Consider the following 21,068-nt stretch of genomic DNA (forward strand, 5'->3'; position numbering starts at 1 on the left):
TGAGAGATCTTCTACTTCATATCCAAGAAAATATGCGCTAATCTATCTGTGATACAAGTTTTATTAGCTTTGCTCTCAACAAGAGAAAAAGATGCTAAAAATATCTTACGAGATCTTTTGCATCATTGATTCTGGAAAGAAATGTTTGAATTTTGGTAAACCAATTTCGTACACGCCTAAATTACAGCAATTTGTTAACCGGCATTCCAGCATATTACCCCTTTAGGAGTAAAAAAAAAATATTGACAGTTTGGTTACACAAACATTTTGTAAAAAAAATAGTGTCAATTTAAAACTGAAAAATAATTACCAAGGCTTGAAGGCATGCACTTTTGAACTCAACTCTGTTACATTTTTTACAAGTCTATTCTTTTATTTTGTTTTGCAGTAGGAAAAAGGAATTATTTTTGTACATTAAATATACACGAAAATACACACGTATAAAACACGCACACGTTAGGCTAAAGAACTCGTATCACAGATAGATGCGCCCACATACACGCGCATGCACACGCACACAACACACACACACACATACACACACACACACACACACACACACACACATATATATATATATATATATATATATACTATATATATATATATATATATATATATATATATATATATACACACATGCGCGCACGTGTGAATGTCAACCTGTCAGTGTGATTTTTCCATAATACGCTTTTTTTCTTACGAGTTGTGAGATGTTGGCTTCAGAATGTGTTATCTTTCTGGTCCCAGAAATTCTTTTGGAGTAATGTTGCCCTGACCCACAGATATTCAAGGGGCGTATATGCTGAAGGTACATGGCATTTCTTATTTTCTTATAGGTACCTTTAAAAGTACTGATTAGACCTCAATCTGCTTAAGTATCATTATTGGTCATTCAGAATTTTAACAAACATATTATATCTTGAAAGAATACTTCTAACTTACTCTAATAAGACATTTCCATAAATTAGCGGAGGACTCTGATTTAAACTGCGAGCTACAAAAATAGACTTTATTTTGCAAAACTAACAAAGCACTAACTGTTCAAAAGACTGTTTTACTCAAATAAAGGAATGAAACAATGGTGGATAATAAAAAATAACTCAGAGGACCTGACATAGAAAACAGGTTCTCCAAAAGGCCACGGGAAAACCGAACAAAACAAGTCCCAAAATCTATAAACCACATAGCTATTTAAACACGTCCGTCACCACATAGGTAATGAAATACCTTCAGTCAAACAGACATGATCATTCTAAAAAAATAAATGTCACATAGTAATCATAGCCAAATTCAATATCATTCTTCAACATCCAAATGTCCTCACAGGCTCCATTCAGTTCCTGTTAAATTCTAATCAATGGTGCATAAAAAATATGAGACATGCAATAAAAACTAATGCATAATGAAATACTTAAAGAAAAGAAGTTCACTGCAATGGTGCAACTCATAGAGACTGCTAAATAGTCACACTGTAAAAAAAGAAGGAATTAGTAAGATGTTTTATGGCCGTCTCTCACAGTCGCAGTCTCACCGCACAACTCCAAAATGAGCCAGTTCCAAAAAGGCAGTGAACAAAAATTCTATGGTAGCTACCCCAACAAGAAGGCGTATTACAACACACTAATGCACACATCCCCTTGTAAGCCACTCCCTTTCTGTGTGACGTCACTTTCACTGTCTCGTACAATGTTGTATAATGCTCGGTAAGAGGGTACAAGTGATGAACACCCAAATGTCCCAATTAGTCCACGGACTGATCACGCTGTTCGCATCTTCCCATCGTGGCCAAAAGTCATGTTTCGAGCGGGGTTCAACAACCACTGAGCGCTGAGTATTAGCATTCCAGATATAACCAGCTTTGCACTGTCACTGACGAAAGGAATGTAACGCCATTATGTAAACTGTTTGACATATCCAATTTCCGATCTCCTGAATTAATTTTCTTGTAAACTACAGAGCTATATTTCACAGGCTAGCAATTAATAATTAATCAGCTAGAGAAGTTCATGTACTTGTATAATTGCTGACTTACAAAGACTTGCCCAGAATATACTTGATATATATATATATATATATATATATATATATATATATATATATATATATATATATATATGTGTGTGTGTGTGTATTTTATATATATATATATATATATATATATATATATTTATATATATATATATATATATATATATATAGTATATATATTATATATATATATATATATGTATTATATATATATATATATATATATATATATATATATATATATATATATATATATATATATATATATATATATATATCAGTGACGAATAAATACCCCAAGTAATGAATACTAGAGCCTATTAAAGTAAACGCGTAGGGTAAGACTAATAGATATTATTGGTATACTCATTACTAGTAAATATAAAAGAAAAAGGGATCTGTTAAGTCAGAAGTTATTCTTGAACCAAATTTCAAGCAAATCCGCTAAAACATTGTTCATTTGGGTCAAATGTTTAATTTTTAAATTTAGACAAATATAGTTTATAACATTTAACTTTCAGAGCAAGTTCAGAGCCACATACTCTTACTCTCTCTCTCTCTCTCTCTCTATTATTATTATTATTATTATTATTATTATTATTATTATTATTATTATTATTATTATTATTATTATTATCATTATTATTATTATTATTTTCCCTCGTAACAGAAGAACTAAAAATCCATTGATAAAAGCGAGTAGGCCTATATCTAGGGGAAGAATGATTGCGCTATTATTTCAAAAATAACAGCTGCAGTTGTCATAAAGAGACCATTTACAGTGACGTACATTTGCTTCGGCAGATATTGTACCAATAAGACTTGATTTATGCTTCCAAAGTGAGGCCAAAGAAAACATATATCTTCCAGCTGAAACGCGAAGATACTAGCAAGTGTTTCCAGGTAATTTCCACGCGACCTGCTCGTTATAACTCCTAGCAACCAAAGTCGCCGAGATGAATCCTGGAACGTAGTTTGTGATGGGTCGGGTTTTGGTAGACGTCATCGCCCATGCCTTTGCCTATTATAGTTGGGAGATCTGTAGTAGGACTGAGAAAGTAATACAGATGACAGATGGCTTTTAATGGGTGAAGAACAGTGTGTATTATACAAGGAGAGGGCGTGCTTTGTTATGAAACACTTATGGAGAAAGTAAAAGGAAAACTGTATGTGCCATACAGTGACTTAGACGAAGCAATATGAAAGGTGTCGATGGAGATTAGTATAGAGGATGAAATGGTAGGAGCAATTACAGATTTCTAATGTGGAAATGAAGAAGTTTTAGAATTTGTAGACGGCAGAGTGACCGGTTTTGATGTAAAAAAAGGAAAAAAAAAAAAGGCTGAGTCAAGGGTGTATTAGGTCTTCAAGGCTGTTGAATGACTTTCTGGATTGAGTTGCAAACGAAATCAGGGAACAGTAGATATATGTTTTAAGGTGTGTGATAAGATGGGTTGTGAATGGAGTGTGGAAGGGCTGATGTTTGCAGACGATATAGTACTGATTCACTTGAGATATTGGAGAGAAACTGTAGAGTTCAGTAAAAGAGTTTGAAAGTGTTGGCAAGAAGAAAAATGTCAAGGCGAATGCGAACAAGAGTAAGGGTATGAGGTTGAATGGTAAGTAAAAAACTAAACAGTGATTGTTAGCATGAATGACAACAGAAAGGAAGCAGCAGATTCTCAAATACTTTCAAGGGTAAATATTTGGATGATGGAATGAGAGAAGAGGTGAGTCACAGACTAGGTGAAGAACAAAGAAAGGTAGTAGAATTTGCATAAAAGGTGGGGGAAACTTGAGGTATCCATGGAATCCAATGTTGAGATATATGATGGTATGATAGAATATATAAAGTGGGTGTTGAAGTGATAACGACTGATGAAAAGATGGATTAGGGTGTTGTGGAATGGTTCAGTTTTACGGGAGGAATGGCGAATGATCGGATAAAAAAAAAAAAAAAAATAAAAAAAAAAGTACAAACCTTTAGATTCCCGGGAAGATTCGGACCCGCATCCGAAATACCAGAACAAGATAACGGTTTTTCCACCTGACAACGAATAAGTTTTATGACAAGAGAATACTGAGGATAACGAAATCGAGTACAGAGGGTATTGTAGTGGCTATCACAATTACATATACACATGTGAATATATAGTTATATATATATATATATATATATATATATATATATAAATATATATATATATATATATATAGATATGTATGAGGTGTATATGTAAGTATGTAGTATTTGAATTTTTGTCACATACACCGTAACATTATGTTGACAAATATTATGCCACAAGTATGATTTGATATCCAGCTCATTATCCATCGGCAGTAATTTATACCTGTGGAGAATCATGATTGATATATGATTCGTCACAGTAGGCTGGTCGAGATGCAACGATGTATTGTGACGTTTGATGTATATGCATATATATATACATATATATATATATATATATATATATATATATATATATATATATATATATATATAAATGTACGTATACACACACGCACAGATTACACACACACACACACACACACACCACACACATATATATATATATATATATATATATATATATATATATATATATATGTATGTATGTAGTAGTATATATCAATATATATAAAGAGGATGGATGTGTGCATGTGAGTGTTTGTGCCACATACACTTTTACATGCTTTTAGCAATTTCAACCAAACTTGGTGTAAATATAACTTAGCATCGGAGAAAGAATATTGTGGGGGTAAGTCATCACTGGCACCAAAGGGGATGGGGTGTGGGGTGTGGGGAAGGGGGTTGGAAAGGAGTGAAAATATAAATAGCTAAAAATGACAGATATTAGTGTCTGATTCATAGTTTTTGAGGTTGTAGAGACTCCTGATGCCCTTCAAGTCCTAGTTCACCCACAGTAAGGAGAGGGTGGGTAAAAGGTATGGGAAAGGGTGTTGTAAAAATAACCAAAAATGGCAGATGCTATTGTCAAACCCATAGTTTTTGAGGTTGCTGAGAAGAATAGTGACATTCTTGATGCCCTTAAAGTCCAAGTTCAGCCTCAATAGGGAGGGGGTGGAAAGGGGTGGGAATGGGATGACATATAAAAAAAACAAAAAATGACAGATATTAGTGTCTAATCCAAAGCTTTTGAGGTCGCAGAGATAAATAGGGACACTTTCAATGCTCTTTAAGTCCAAGTTTAGCCCCGATAGAAAGGGCAGTGAGAAGGGGGTGGGAGTGGGATGACATATAAAAACAGCAGAAAATGGCAGATATTAGTATCTAATCCATAGTTTTTGAGGTTGCTGAGAAGAATAGTGACACTCCCAATGGCCTTGAAGTCCAAGTAAAGCCCAAATAGGAAGGGGTATGAGAAGGGGTGGGAAGGGAATGACATGTAAAAATAGCCTTAAACAACATATCTTCTTTCCCACCGTTATCCCTACGTTAAGGGGTTGGTTGCCTGGTGCGCCTTCTTCACTGCCTTCTATCAAAGGTATCATCCTCCAGCAAACATCTTCTCTCCATATCTTCCTTCACTTTATCTCGTCATCTTTATCTCCCTCTCGATCTTTTTCCTCTAACAGGTTCTTCCCAAGCCTTCTTCACTCCTTCCTCATCATCAGTAAATGACAAATGTTAGTCTCTCATTTATAGTTTTCAAGGTTGTTGAGATGAATAGTGACACTTATGCTGCCCTTGAAGCCTAAGTTTAGCCCAGATAGAGAGTGAGGTGAGAAGGGGGGTGGGAAGGTGGTGGCATCTAAAAATAACCAAAAACTACAGATTTTAATATCTAATCCATAGCTTTTGAGGTTGCTAAGATGAATAGTGACACTCCTGATGCCCTTGAATTCCAAGTTCAGCCCCGATAAGAAGGGGTGCTTTTGACGGGGTAAAAATAAAATGTAAAAAATTATGTATATAAGTCTAATCTATAGTTTTTGAGATCACTGGGATGAACAGAGACACTTCCATTGCCGTTCAAGTCCAATTTCAGCCCCAGTAGGATTATGGGTGAGAAGCGGTGAAATATAAAATATAAAAAATGCTGGCCAATGTAACTGAAGCAACAATCTTGTGAGGAAAGTAAGTAGAGAGAAAAAGTGGGAGAGAGAGAGAGAGTAGGAGGAGAGAGAGAGAGAGAGAGTGAAAGAGAGTAGAGGGGTGAGACGAGAGAGAGAGAGAGAGAGAGAGAGAGAGAGAGAGAAAAAGTATATCAGTTGTCATTCAGAGTTTTCCCTGGCAGTGCTGGGTTGGTCAGTTAGTATATATATATATATATTATATATATATATATATATATATATATATATATATATATGAATAACTTGATCACGAAGTATATAAAACGTGATGCTATGTATAAATAAAGGTTTTTTTGCCACGAAGGAAAAAAATTAAAAAACTAGTTTTTTTTCCTTCGTGGCAAAAAAACCTTTATATAATATATATAATATATATTATTATATATATATATATATATTATATATATATATAGGTGTGTGGTTGTGTGGTGTGTGTGTGTGTGGTGTGTGTGACAATTGACTATATGTGTGCCTATACTATTGATATATATTCTAAATAGCCTGGCATTTTACTTCCTCACTGAAGTATTTACTGAAAAAACTAATACTAATTTTATTTTCTTCCTTCCTCAGAAATTCTTCAAGAAACGACATCAACGTTCAAGATGGCATAAATTGCAACATCCCTTCACTGATCAGTACATTTCGCACTTCATCTCTGTCCTGCTAAGGCCACCAAGGTGTGCGCACACCATGAACTGTAACTCTCGATGATTTTTAGCATTTAATTTGCAAGATAATTCAGCCTCATGAATGAATCTGCCTTCGACTTTGCAAGTTGAGAAGATGATGTTATTGATCTTGTTTTACACGAGTAAACCAGAAAGTGTTCATTGTCTTACTTTAATGACGCATGTGCAATAACGAAGACAAGAAAGGGACAACTCTTTTCTAGCTAGCAAGGAATGCAACGTCATGAATGAAAAGTAAAGTGAAAACATTGAAAAGTTCAGTTATGAAACTGAGTGAATAATAATCCGAAGGAAGGGACAGATTCATAAATGAATAATCGACTGAATCGACGAAAGAAAGTCAATTTTGACAAACCATTGAAGGAGACAACGGAGAAATGTAACTCTTGAAGACAGACCATCATAACGAGAAAACTGACAAATTAATAGAACAAAATGGCAATTAACGTCGTGTTTCCAATTTTGATTCCACTCGAAGAGAATTTACGGAATGGTAAGTGACGTCATTTTTTTGTCCCATTTTCGCTTTTTTCCTTTTAATATCTCTTATCACAGATACAACAGATCATCACTCTTTCATCGGTTTTTTCATCTTTTTCTTTAAGAATTCTTTTCATTTTTCATGTAACGAAGACAGGGCCATTTTTACCATTTCATAAAAGCATCATTTCAACTCGTGTCCGTATGACAAATTGGCTCTTCTCTCTCTCTCTCTCTCTCTCTCTCTCTCTCTCTCTCTTCCTTTTGATTTCCTTTCACACCATTTCTCTCTGGTTACTATGCCGCTTTCTCTCTTCTCTCATTTATTTCGTTAGTTCCCAGTTACCAATTCATTCATGGATGTACTTATTTGCCTGCTCATTTTCATTATTTTCACTTATATTTTGCAAGAATCATCCTTACTCTTTTTTGTGTTCGTTTTGTCAACACATGCTTCTTTTTTTTTTTGGCGTACTCCGTAGTGAACTTGCTGCACATTTCAGGGGATAATAGCAATAAACATTATCATGGCCTCAGCTGGGGATACGGTCACATTCATTTTGAATGACTGCTAGAGATGAGTACACTGGTCATATTATCCTTGAGACCTCTATTGCCAATACGGACCAGCGCCCCAACACTAGTGCTGATACGGTCGACAGTGCCCGTACACTAGGACCTAGCCTGCGTACGTATGGTTCACGCACAATTATACTTCAGTGATATAAAAAATAATGTCCAGTCTTTTACCTTCATAGTCAGTTGGGTATCTTGGATATTGCAGCTGAAAGTGACATCGTCAACATCACAGGTTTTGATTTGTTTGTGATATCGTTTGCGTCACAAGACCGGTCTTACTAAGGGCATTATTGTGCTGACATGGCCACGAAATTCGTCACAGTACAAACGGCCAAAAGGACTTCAGTGCATGAATAAGTATTTTGAAATATTCGCTCTATCTCTAAATATACTGAATGTCATGGTCTTCAATTTTGTTCGGTTGTCTTTACAAGTTTTGTGTGAAATATAATTCTGTCAATTGCCAACAGGACTATAGGCTGTTGTTGACAAATACGAGTTTTGCTACCAGCTCGTATATTGCAGCAGTGACCGTGATCGTATTTTCTATGTTTCTTTTATTTAATATTATTATTTCATTCTTTGCGTCTGCTGTTCCCGTAAAACGTAGATTTTTTTATTATGCCAAGTCATTCCTACACTAGATAACAGAACGTTCCCTCCTGGCTGCCCTTCAGAGCCAGTAGGGGCGGCTAGCATGTGCAGCTAAGGTCAAGATGGATCGTGTATTTAGTTACAAGGAAGAAATCATAATAATGACAACTTTATCATGAAGCAAAATCAAAGAATATTCATCTCTTCCGTAGTGCGCCTAACGTGCTCTGCCAATTCATCTGTGTATGATAAGTGTAGTGGTATGGCAGGAGAGTATCTTGTGCTCAACGTAATGATAACAATTTTAAAACAATTTCTAATCAGGAAAGAATGTGGTTTTTATTATAGTTTGATGCCCATTTGTGGCCTCATTTCTGTTCGAGTGACTGGCACCAGCTTAGCAAAGATGACTACACTAGCTAAGGTAAGTGCAGGTTTCTTTACGATTAAGTGGCAGGGCTGAGCAAGCCGCGTATTCGGACAGCGGTAGCGTAACTGTCGTCTACTATATCCAAAAAAACTGTTATAAAAAAGAACCCGTCATTGTAAATCAGTGTTACTGTTTTATATAACAAAAAGTTAATATAAATGGTATTTTGTGTAGGTAAACACAGTTGTCTTCGATGTAACATTTGAGTTTTTTTTAACCAAGGTTGAGATTGGAACCACGCTCTGAATTCCAGTTAAACAGCGCTTCTGGAGCGCCATTGTTCATTTCAGCAACCTGGAAAACTATGGATTAGACACTGCTACCTGTCGTTTTCAATTATTTTTACACATCATCCCATTCCTACCCCTTATCACCCCCTACATATTGGGGCTGAACTTGGACTTGAAGGTCATAGGGAGTGTCACTAATCATCTCAGTGACCTCGAAAACTATGGATTAGATGCTAATATCTATTGTCTTTGGTTATTTTTACATGTCACCCCCTTCCCGCCCCCTTCTCAACCCCTCCCTATTAGGACTGAACTTATACTTGAAGGGCATCGGGGGCGTCACTATTGAGGATGGAATTCGAGGAGGGAGTGAAGAATGCTTGGAAGGAACCTGTTAGAGGAAGAAGATCGAGAGGGAGACAGAGAATTAGATGGCGAGATAAAGTGAAGGAAGATGTGGAGAGAAGAGGTTTGGTGGACGATGATGCCTTTGATAGAAGGAAGCGCAGAAGGCGCATCAGGAAACCGACCCCTTAACGTAGGGATAACGGTGGGAAAGAAGATATTATCAGAAATTTTATGTTTTGTTCTTTTTCTTACGCCCACGTTATCATTCGAGCTTCTCGCATTTTTATCCAAGGACGTACTGCGAATGATTTTTACAGAGGAAGAATGATCTACCATTGACTTTTCAGATATTCATTCACCGATGGTTGAATTTCGGTTTATAATTTTATTGAACAGCAAAAGAATTTTCCATATCACGGAACTACAAGGAGACATTGGCAGCTTTAGTCTGAAGTTACTTGACATTAATGATTAATAGATATTACTATGTCGTTTGAGAAATGAGGCCTTGGTCTGGTCTACTGCTGTGGTTCCCGCGAGGTGTACGCCCCACCAAGGGGGTAATTTGAGTTTTAAGGGGGCCAGTTCGAGAATGTTTAATCCAAGTTAATGGGATTTTAGACTTCCTCCACATGAGATATAAGAATTATATATCACCACAGGGGGCATCAGGATTTTAGAGGCGATTAGGTCGGGCATGGCCAAAAAAGGTTGGGAACCAATGGTCGAGCGCTTTCTTTCACAAGCACCGTTGCCAATATGTTTGTAAAGCGCAGGGATGTTGCTTGCTTCGTGTTTAGTACCCAGATGTGTTCTTCCGCCATGATACGTACCGAAATTCATGAAACCAACTGTACCATTCACCTGTTTACTGATGTTTGTTTTATACAGTTGCACGATGTGGAAAGGTGGACCGTTCTGGTCTCGGTGAGTATGGGTGTGTGTATGTGTCTGATTTTTTTAATATTTTTTTTTTATATTTGGGAGCTCAATGACAATTCTCGTTCTCTCTCTCTCTATTTCTCTTTGGCTATATTGTATGCCTAAATAATGAAGGTTTCAGTCACTCTGAGTCCTGTCTTTTACATTTACTTTTCGCCCAAGGGTCTTCGTTAATTAGGATATTTTTTCTATTTCACGAATATTGTGTTTTGCTGAAGGTGTGTTATGATTATTATTGTGGTCATTCATGCCTTTTCTTATGTGGAGCTTTTATAACGTAGAAATTTTTTTTTTTTCTGCTGGAAGAGTTCTTGATGAGGTTTCAGTTTTTCTTGGTTTCAATTTTATATAAGAATTGAAACCTTTGTTATTCACAATTAAATTACAGATATCTCGAACGACCTTCCTCCTTTCAGAACGCTGCTGAATTTAGAATCAAGAGAAACTTTTAAGAACTGAAAATATCCTGAAATACGAGCAATTCATGATACAATAAAGACACGTGAGGAACATTCCAGACTTGAAGAATAGTAACTTGGTAATTAAGCATAATTTTGCAGAAACTGAAGAAAACACTTCTTCCTGTAAAAGGCTTCATTTTCAGGCCGAACTCATACATATCGAATGTATCAGTGGCGAAAAATATGTTTTTATAAAATGAATGACAGAAGCGTTTCAGGTGCGAAATGTATCGAGATGCGACACAAATGACTCCAGCACGAGAGAAAAGCTTTAGATAAAACTGTAACATTTTGAAATTCGAGAGAGAGTTTTAAAAAATGTTTCTCCTGACAAACTATTCATACACGATGCCAACGTTTGTATATATAGTATATGTTTTTGAAGTTACTTAATTTCACGGTCAATGATTCTACAGGTGCTGTCGAGGTTCGGAGTAACACAGTGCACTTTTTCCCCCAACTGTGTTTTGGTTCCCAGCGTAAATAAATTTTCGTGTCCTATTAAGGTCCCTACCTCACCTCACGCGATAGCAGTGTCCATTCTATTTTTTGTCAGGAAACAACGTTTGAGTTTGTGTTAGTTTTTTCACCTGGGTTACATTTTCCAATTGTTTTGGATATTCTGGCAAAATCTTTCAAAGTCTTTTGAATTAGCGCGATCGAGGCTCTTTATAATGCCAAGAATTGATGCTGTATGAATATATGGTATGATGTTATATATATATATATATATATATATATATATATATATATATATATATATATATATATATATATATACATATATATATATATATATATATATATATATATATATATATATATATAAACACATATATACACACATATAATATATATATATATATATATATATATAATATATATATATATATATATATATATATATATATATATATAAATATATAGTGTTAATATAATCTCCCCTAACTCTTATTCCCAAGGTTGACGTTCTGATGCAAAAGACAAAAGTTGCTGTTGCATTGTTCCATTTATTCACTTTATTTATACTGAAAATACAGTGGAACTACACTCTAATACATGTGAGTACAGAAGGAAAATTAAAGATTTCAAACAAATATCCAGTAAAGAAAATCGGTACGTAGATCTTGTAATTCGGAAAGAGGTTTCATCTATCAGCATTTTGTGGATATAGCTACATGACATAAAGCCTAAATTGGAATACCTAACCAGATATACCGAGGTGATTGTTGAACCAGTGAGTGAGCATTGCACTGCAACAGCCTGTATTGAATTTACCAGCGTCCTCCTGTCTAGCGGAAAGCTTTGGTGCAGGCCTTCAGGACTCTCGCTGGAACCGAGGTCAGTCCTAGATCTGTTTCTAGTGATGTTTCTTTGTTAGCTTTTACATTTTCTGCGTTATATGGTTTATGAATTTATGTTCATTTTTCAGAGTCTTCTTTTTAATTTTTAATTTTTTTAACTGCTCATCTTCAGATCAGGGTGTAGATCCATCAGATGTTTAGTATGAGCCCTAAAGATAACCATACAATTAATGGCTGTCATCATAAAAGTTGACATACAAGAACAAAAAAGCCATTAGTGGTGAAATTTCACAGAAGGCATTTGTGCTGCACGGCTTTGGACATATGTATGTATGTATGTATGTATATAGTATATGTATATATATATATATATATATATATATATATATATATATATATATATATATATACACATATATATAATAGATAGATTCCAAACGCATTCCAAATGAGCGTATACACATGTATACACCAATTTTTTTTATTGCGACTGAGATAGAAATTGCTGCAGTTGTGTCATCACAAAAGCAATGTAGTACCATCGCAAAGGGACGGCCGTACATTCAGGGCCATAACAAACGATTCAATATACATCCAGGAAAAGATCTGCAGTACTAAATCCTCTACAAGGGATAACAATCAGTACCTCGACTTTTGGACGGCGTTTGAATGGAAAAATACAATGTTATCTTGAACGTTTCAGAGAGACAATAATGTTAAATGTACAAGTGTTTGTCGATTTTGTCAATATAAACATTTATTATATCTTCGAATCTTATGATATATACATATACAAATATGAAATATTTCATAATAATTACTTTTATCCTAATATACATGAATGTATCAGTAACTTCCATTCTTCTGTCGCAGTTATTAACATTCATTGCTCCATATTTCCGAGTATGAGATATTGACCCTACAAAACCTATTCTGACTTTGATATAGGCGACTAAGGCAACTGGTATGCAGTCAACAGGATGCTTAAGTTATATGTTGCCAATACTCCTCTGAATGCTTTCGGTTTACACTTTCTGAGGCGACTCCCTTTTCGGAAGGAAAAATAATATGGATGGCATTTCTTACATTCTACGTCATCTACGTGGTAGTGGGTTAATGTGGCTTTTTTTAGCAACATTCACTTCAGGGTGTGACGTCTCTGCCTTCGCGAATTAGGGTAGAAGAGACGAACTTTGGCAAGTAACTCTTTTAGGAGAAGGACACTCCTCTGGTCTTGGTAGGAAACCCTTCTAAGTGAAGGTTACTCTGAATACAAACCTTGTTCTCCAACCTTGGACTGAGTCATATCCATTTACCGTTGCCTTCCATGGTCTTGGGTTTGAGTCAGTGGCGGATCTAGAAATCTGTCATGGGGGGGCGCACTTGGGATTTCAATATACATATATATATATATATATATATATATATATATATATATATATATATATTATATATACACACACAGGGTGTTTCGAAATTAGAGCGCCCGCCCCCCTCTCTACAGCATAAACTAAAATTGATATGGACAAAAACAAAAGTAATTCAGAAAAGGTATTTATTCCAGTTTCTCTCTGAGTATTTGATATTTTCTGTGGCCTCCATCTGCTTGTACCACAGCCTGCATTCTTGAGGAGTATGCTTTCAGCAAATCACAAAAAAGCTGAGACTTAAACTCCATTTCCCTGAGCACATCAGTCACCTCTCTTCGCAGGTCGTCGAGGCTTGGTATACCATCGTAGTTCACTGTGCACGCTTCAACACAATCACTTAAGATACTACCAATGTTTTCACACACATTAAGGTCAGGGGAGCTACCTGGAAATTCATTTGACGAGAAGAAATTGATACCAGTTTCGAAGCAGCTCCTGTGTTTGAAGAGCCTTGAAACATGGTGCTTTATCATGCAAAAATGTGACTTCTTCAACAGATAACACATTTTCAGGATCTTTCAGGAAAGGAAATACTCCACCAGTAAGCACAGTTTCTCTGGAGTATTCACCATTCCACGACTGTCCTTTTTCTTTGATGATCCACATTAACCGATTGGCTGTAAAACAGAAAAATTCCCAACTTGGCAACAGCGCACGTCATCATTGATATCATCCAACTTTGCAGCCCAAATGATGTCATTTTTATGATTTGGCTTCCTGACTGTGTAAATGAAGAATTCATCAGCTTCATCCCAGTCTTTAAGAAATGAACCACAAAACCATACACGGTCTCCTCTCTGTTGCTGAGTGATGTTGGGCTTGCTGATAACATGAAATGGCTTGATACCAGATTTTTTCAACTATAACTTCTCTAGTTTCCCCTTTTTGTTTCTAGTTCAAGTGCCAATTTACGTAAAGACTTTCTTGGTCTACCCACTGCCTCAGCTATGATGTCTTTTGACTACTGAGAAAGGACTTCAGGCCTTCCAAGATTCTCACTCTTTTCGCGATGACAGTCATATCGATTTTTGTTCCAGTTACTTTTAACAAAGGATTAATCTCTTTTAATGTATTTAGCGATTCAGGACCGTGAAATGAAGGATGCACCAGCATCCCTGGCCCCTCTGAAGGTTATAGCCTGGATTCGGTCAATCCATCTGATTTCCTCCGAGTTGTTAGCCATGGGTGTATCTAACTTTGTCACTCAGTCTGAAAATACAAAAAAGTAAAATGAAAAATAGTTTATTAGAAACTTAAGATAATGCACTTGGAGATATGCTATAGCCAAATTTCAAAACACCTGGTATATATATATATATATATATATATCTATATATATATAATATTATATATATATATATATATATATGACACACACACGGGACATATATATCAATATTTAAATATGTATGCACACTCACATACACACATATAGACACAGATATATATATATATACAATATATATATATATATATATTATATATATATATATATATATATATATATATATATATATATATATATAGACATAATTTACATCATATGCACATATAAATTGTATGTAGTGAATTACAAGGAGTTACAAGGGCTAGGATGTCTCAAAAACTTATTGGTACATCAGAGGAGACATTTTGTGCTCACTTATCTTTAGGAGCAGGTTTTACAATTCATTCACAGTGTTCTAATAATTTTGTCTAGATTTCATTTGAACTATTCTACACTGTTGCTGTTTACAACTTTTGGTGGCAGTTTACTCCATGTGTCACATATCTTGTATGTGAAGAAGTTCCCACAATGGGATGTGTTGTATCTCTTCAGTTCTAGTTTCCATCCATTATTTCTTGTCTGGTTTTCGTTTATGTGAAGAGGTTACTGTCTACTTTTGTTATGCCTTTCAGTATTTTGAATGTCACTATTAATTGGCCTCGCAATCGTCGTGTTTCTAGGCCATACAAGTTCAAGCTCTAGTCGTCTTTGGTAACCTACTTCCCTGATGGATGGAATTAACTTTGTGGCTCTTGCTTGTGCCTTTTCTAGTCTATTTATGTCCTTTCTTAGTGTTGGTGACCAAAACTGTACTGCATTTTCAAGATGTGGTCTAACTATTGATGTGTAGAACTGCAGCACCGTTTCCTTATTTCTCTATTTGAACTAATTCTTTATGTATTCCACTAGTTTCTCTGCCTTCTTTTCAGCTTTTATTCATTGTTTTGTGGATTTTAAGTCCTTGGTAATAATAACTCCAAGGTCCTCTTCTTGTTGTACACTATTTATATAATTCCCAAGCAACATGTAGTTTCCATGAAGGTTATTTGTTCTTATTTGTAACACTATATTTATCCAGGCTGAAATGCATTTGCCATATTTTTTACCACTCCATTTTTTTCTTAGATAATATCTTGAACTTTTCACTGTATCTGGGTCTGCTGCATTTACACCTAGTTTGGTGTCATCTACAAATTTGGCTATCTTGCTAGTGAAGCCTACAATCTGACAATTCTGATTCTTCACCATTTATTACGACTCTGTTTTCTATTAGTTAGCCAGTCTTCTATCCAGTCTGCTATTCCTCCTACAATTCCTAAAGCTCTCACTTATGTCATTAGTTTCTTGTGTGAAACTTTGTCAAAGGCCTTTTGGAAAGCTAAGCAGAGTATATCTATTGCTCCACTACTGTCGTAAATACCAAGCATGTTATGAAAAAACCTCCAAGAGGTTTGATAGGCAGCATCTGTTTTGTCCGAAATCGTGTTGGCTGTTTAACAACAAGTTGTTTATATCAATGAGAGAGAGAGAGAGAGAGAGAGAGAGAGAGAGAGAGAGAGAGAGAGAGAGAGAGAGATTATAATTCTGAAGATTGTTACATTGTTTCCAAACCCTATAGCTTACAAAGAAGTAGCAGGTGAAGTTAATTTGGCAAATATAAGCATTAAATACATGGATGAAAAAACAAATTATATAATTTTTCCTCAGTGTTCGTTCAATATTTTACTTGTGTGCAGTGGGTACACATTATCAAAATTATAGCTTTGAGATATACACATTAATCTATCCATGGGGCGGGGATGGCACGTGACCAGGTGCCTCCCCTCCGCCCCCTTTGAATCCAGCACTGGTTTGAGTTCCATTGCTGAGGCTACATTCAGGCGTTTTTCTCCTTTTCTGTTCATATACCTGTTTATTTTTCAAAAAGTGTGTAGGATAGGCTGATGAGAAAGCAAAAGTTGCTTGGTGGATTATCTGGAGAGTGCCTTCATTTCTACATAATCTTTTCCTTCTGTGCTTTTTATTGTTCCCAAATCCGTCATGATTGTCCTTCCCCAATTGTTGTGGGAAATCTGGTGGGTTTCTGATTTGCCTTAGAAGGTGTGCTAGTCCCACCTTGTTGAGCTGTTGCTTCCGGTGCTTTTTTCAATGACAAAATGTCAGGTTTATTTATAATTTCATAAGAATTTTTTTAATAATGTAAATTCTTTTCTTGTTGATGGTATTGCTATTATTTGTTGTTCTGGTGATTTTTACAATATTACTCTTGTTATGAGTCTGTTTATTAGTTTTGCTACTGACTTTATGTTGTTAATTTTAATTCTTTTGGAAGGCTGAGGTGGACCTTAGGCCTGTCACTTATTACAATAAAAAAACTGAAAAATACTTTACTCAAACAATCGGAGTTTAAGATAAAAATTTCTTGATCTCCAGAATCGTGCCCTTAACTACATTTTGATATTTTTTTATCTATGACACAGTATGGCTGTATACACTAAGTCAGGACTATCTATTTATCGTCAGAAAAATTTGGTGTGTAGTTACCATGAAGTCCTTTGTTTTAAAAAATTCAGTAAGTTCTACAATGTTTACATTTTTGCTGTTTACCGAATCTAAATATCGATGATTCTATATATGACTGTTTCTTGAAAAGGTATAGTATGACTCAGTCACAGGATACAAAAGCTTTATTCGTGTTTTGTGAAGACTGTAAAGCAAAGCACAGTAAGAAGCTAAATTCAGATTCCACTTAAGTTCTGTTTATCCTCCGATTTTGTCCAGCTAACTGAGGAACCCATGCATATTTCTGGTAACAGATTAGACCTCATAGCCACAGATATTCCAGCTTTTGTAAGTCCATGACCTGCGAATATATAAGCACATCTGATCGCTGCTCCATTGAGATGGACATATCTGTCGATCAGTATATTTTTAATGCCACCACTGGAAAAACAGTCAGTAGACATCTAAAGCCAACTGGGATTGCATTATTGAAGCTTGTCAGGCACTTAATATTTCAGATGCTATATCGCATCCTGATCCCGAGAAGAACTTAAATGAAATGCTGATGGCTATTTTAATCAGATATGTCCCTGGTAATCAAAATCAGGACAAATGACCAACCTCGTTTTCGTGATACATGTAGACGAGCTTACGATGATAAACAGACTAGATTCAACACATGGAAACGAAATAGTTAAAATGAAAATGACATTTTTTTTGAGTTTCGCCATGCTGCAAATAGAACTTACCATGCAGCCGAGAGATATTACAGTAATTTCCAGGAGAGGAAACTTGAAGGAATTACTCAGCCTCATCTGTGGTGTATCAAAACTGGCATCATGTATCTTTGGGTCAGACTCATCTTCCATTCCACCATTAGTAACAGATGATGGTAGATTGGTTACTCGTCCTTGGGAAAAAGATGAACTGCTTCTTCATCGAGCTGAGGATGTCCCTCTCCCTGATACCTGTCATCCAGATCCTATTCATGCAAAATTTCTATTTTGCTCTAGTGATGGTAAGAAAATTCTTGATAATCTTGATAACTGGGCTGGAAAAGATCCTGATGATTTCTTCTCTTTGTTTTTAAAAAGAAAGTTGCTACTGTGTTGCCTCCCAAGATTAGGAGATTCTTTGGATTTTTACGTTGGCATAGTTCTTTGCGGATTTGCACAAGCTTAGTAATAGAGTGCCTTTTCCAAAGAATAACGTATCTGCAGACTGTAGGAACAACAGACCAATTTCTATTCTCTCTGTGTTCTACAAAATAGCAGAAAAACTTATTTTTAAGCTGGTATACACATAAGTATGTGGAATCTAAAGGATTGTTACCTAGTAGTCAATATGCGATGCTCTTATAGACTTGCCAGCCATTTTCAAGAGAGTGCAGAGTAATTCAAATCGATTTTAGCGCTGCTTTTGATCTAGTAAATCACAAGGCACTTTATAAACTAGCGAACCTTGGATTGGGTTGGGTAGATATGTTTTAGGATTACTTCAAGATTTCCTTACAAGTAGGCAGCAGTGAACTAAGACCTATTGTACCGGGAGTTCCACAAGATAACGTTTTTAGTTCACTGTTATTTCTAGTGTATACTCGTACAGGTGATATGGAAGACAAGACTGCTCAGTATGCCAATGATGAAACACTTTTTCTAATAATTAATCTCCTCTTTGGGCATCTTCCATATGAATAGGGTACATCTTCTGAATAATAATAATAATAATAATAATAATAATAATAATAATAATAATAATAATAATAATAATAATAATAATAATAATAATAATAATAATAATATGTTTCTGAGTAACGGGCCAATATTCATATTGGGAATTTATAACAATTATAAAAATTGCGAGCTGCACAGTAGTGTGTCCATCCCCATACACTACTATGCGGCTCACACGACAGGATCTCCGCGACCATCAATGCAAGATCCTTGACTTCGCCCAAAACCGGTCCGACCAATGAAAATTCAACTCTAGGTCTGAGCTGCTATAAATGCCATCACGCAGACTCTCTTGCTACAGTCCTTCTACTGGACTCGTCAAGAAGATGACCTGCGAGGAGGCTGAAACGTCACGTGATACCAGCTATACCAGCATCAAGCAAACTAAACACGGCCCCGGCCTGGAATTGAACTACACCTACGTAATAATACGGGTCTGATTACGACCCCTGCTTGACCTGGACCTAAGATCCTGTTTTAATAAAATAAAAAATCCTTCAGGATTTTTGTATAAATTTTAGAAAATCCCAATATGAATTTGGCAAGTTACTCAGAAACATCGCTGAGCCTGAGAAGCGGATTATAAGGAAAATATAAAAAACAATAATAATAATAATATGTATCTTTTCAGTATTAAGCCATTCATTATTCAGTTATTCCCTCTAACAGAGAGTGTCTCTTTAGACAAGACAAGGCGGTGATCATTGACACAGTCATACTTCATCTGCTGAATTTAGGATAAACCCCTTGTGCTGTTGTGCTAAAAATGTATACCACTTCATACACACGCACAAAAGTCTCATCAGCAAGCTGTGTAATTTGCCCTTTCTATCCAGCCTTTCTAGATCACATTTTCTCCTCCTCCTTTCCAATGCTTCTCATTTGCAAAACCTTCTCCTTGAGATAAATGTCTCCTTGGATGGACTAATAAGTCTTTGGGTCATCCTTATCTTGTAACTCCTCGTAACTCTCTCTCTCTCTCTCTCTCTCTCTGTCTCACACACACACACACACATAGGCGTCAAAAACCATTGTTATTTCCTTTGTTACTGTCCCCTCTCATTCTCCTTGCCTGAGTTAATCATGATAATGACTAGATGCTAAAATAATGAATTCTTTTGTGTCGAGAATAAAGATTAAAACTTCAAAGCAGAATCAGCGAACAAACTCCAACTGAGCACAGCGATTCATTAATGTCAAAACTCTCTCAGAATGAACGACTTGTGTATTCAGTACATTTTAAATAAGAAAAACCAACTGTTGGAATCAACTGCTATCTAGTAACTCTATATATTAAGAAAAATGTTTACGCTGTAAGTGAATTTTTTTCATCGGCAACAAAGCATTAATTGGAAACGAATATGTTATTGCTATTATGCTTTTTTCCTCAAGGTGTGTATTTAGGTTATTTACGGGATGCGCGCTCTCTCTCTCGGTACAATACAAATCAATGTAATATGTATTTTGATTTCAGCCGATTGAAAAAGGCTTAGCTAGTTTTGAACATGAAAAAACTTCGGTGATAACAGAGGGACTTTAACCATGATTTGTGATTGGACGCCGTTTATTACTGCATTCCAGAGCTGGTAACAAGACACCGAAAACAAAACTTGTGCAAAAACATGTATGCATCAATATGGATCATAGTAAAAAAGCAAGGTCATTCGAAATGTTCAATAAGTATGTTTTCATTAACTGGAGTCTTTGTCTAAGATACTCTTCATGACAAGAAAATTCTAAAGATTTTGAGGACTCGGTGAGAAAAAGTCTTTAACATTGCCGAGTACAAATGAAATAGCCTTTTGCTTTGAAATATTAAATGCCGATATTCAGAAAATTGCATGTTTTTGTTTCCATGATTAACAACAAATGTTATTCCCCAAGTCAATCACAATAAGTTCCCTTTTATATCATTTTTTTAATTTTTGAACCACGGATTTTTGAATT

At 35.6% G+C, this 21,068-nt stretch overlaps 1 protein-coding gene across 1 annotated transcript in view; it reads left to right on the forward strand.

Annotated features, from left to right (window-relative positions):
- Positions 1 to 6,736: 6,736 nt before the first annotated feature.
- Positions 6,737 to 21,068, forward strand: part of LOC135206276 (putative neural-cadherin 2) — a 278,993-nt gene continuing 264,661 nt past the window's right edge. Inside the window, exon 1 of the mRNA XM_064237694.1 lies at positions 6,737 to 7,314. Within this exon, the coding sequence (XP_064093764.1) occupies positions 7,257 to 7,314 (58 nt within the window). The 5' untranslated portion in view covers positions 6,737 to 7,256. The remainder of the gene's footprint in view (positions 7,315 to 21,068) is intronic.

The sequence above is a fragment of the Macrobrachium nipponense genome, chromosome 29, assembly GCF_015104395.2.
Source record: "Macrobrachium nipponense isolate FS-2020 chromosome 29, ASM1510439v2, whole genome shotgun sequence".
NCBI classification, from domain to species: Eukaryota; Metazoa; Arthropoda; class Malacostraca; order Decapoda; family Palaemonidae; genus Macrobrachium; species Macrobrachium nipponense.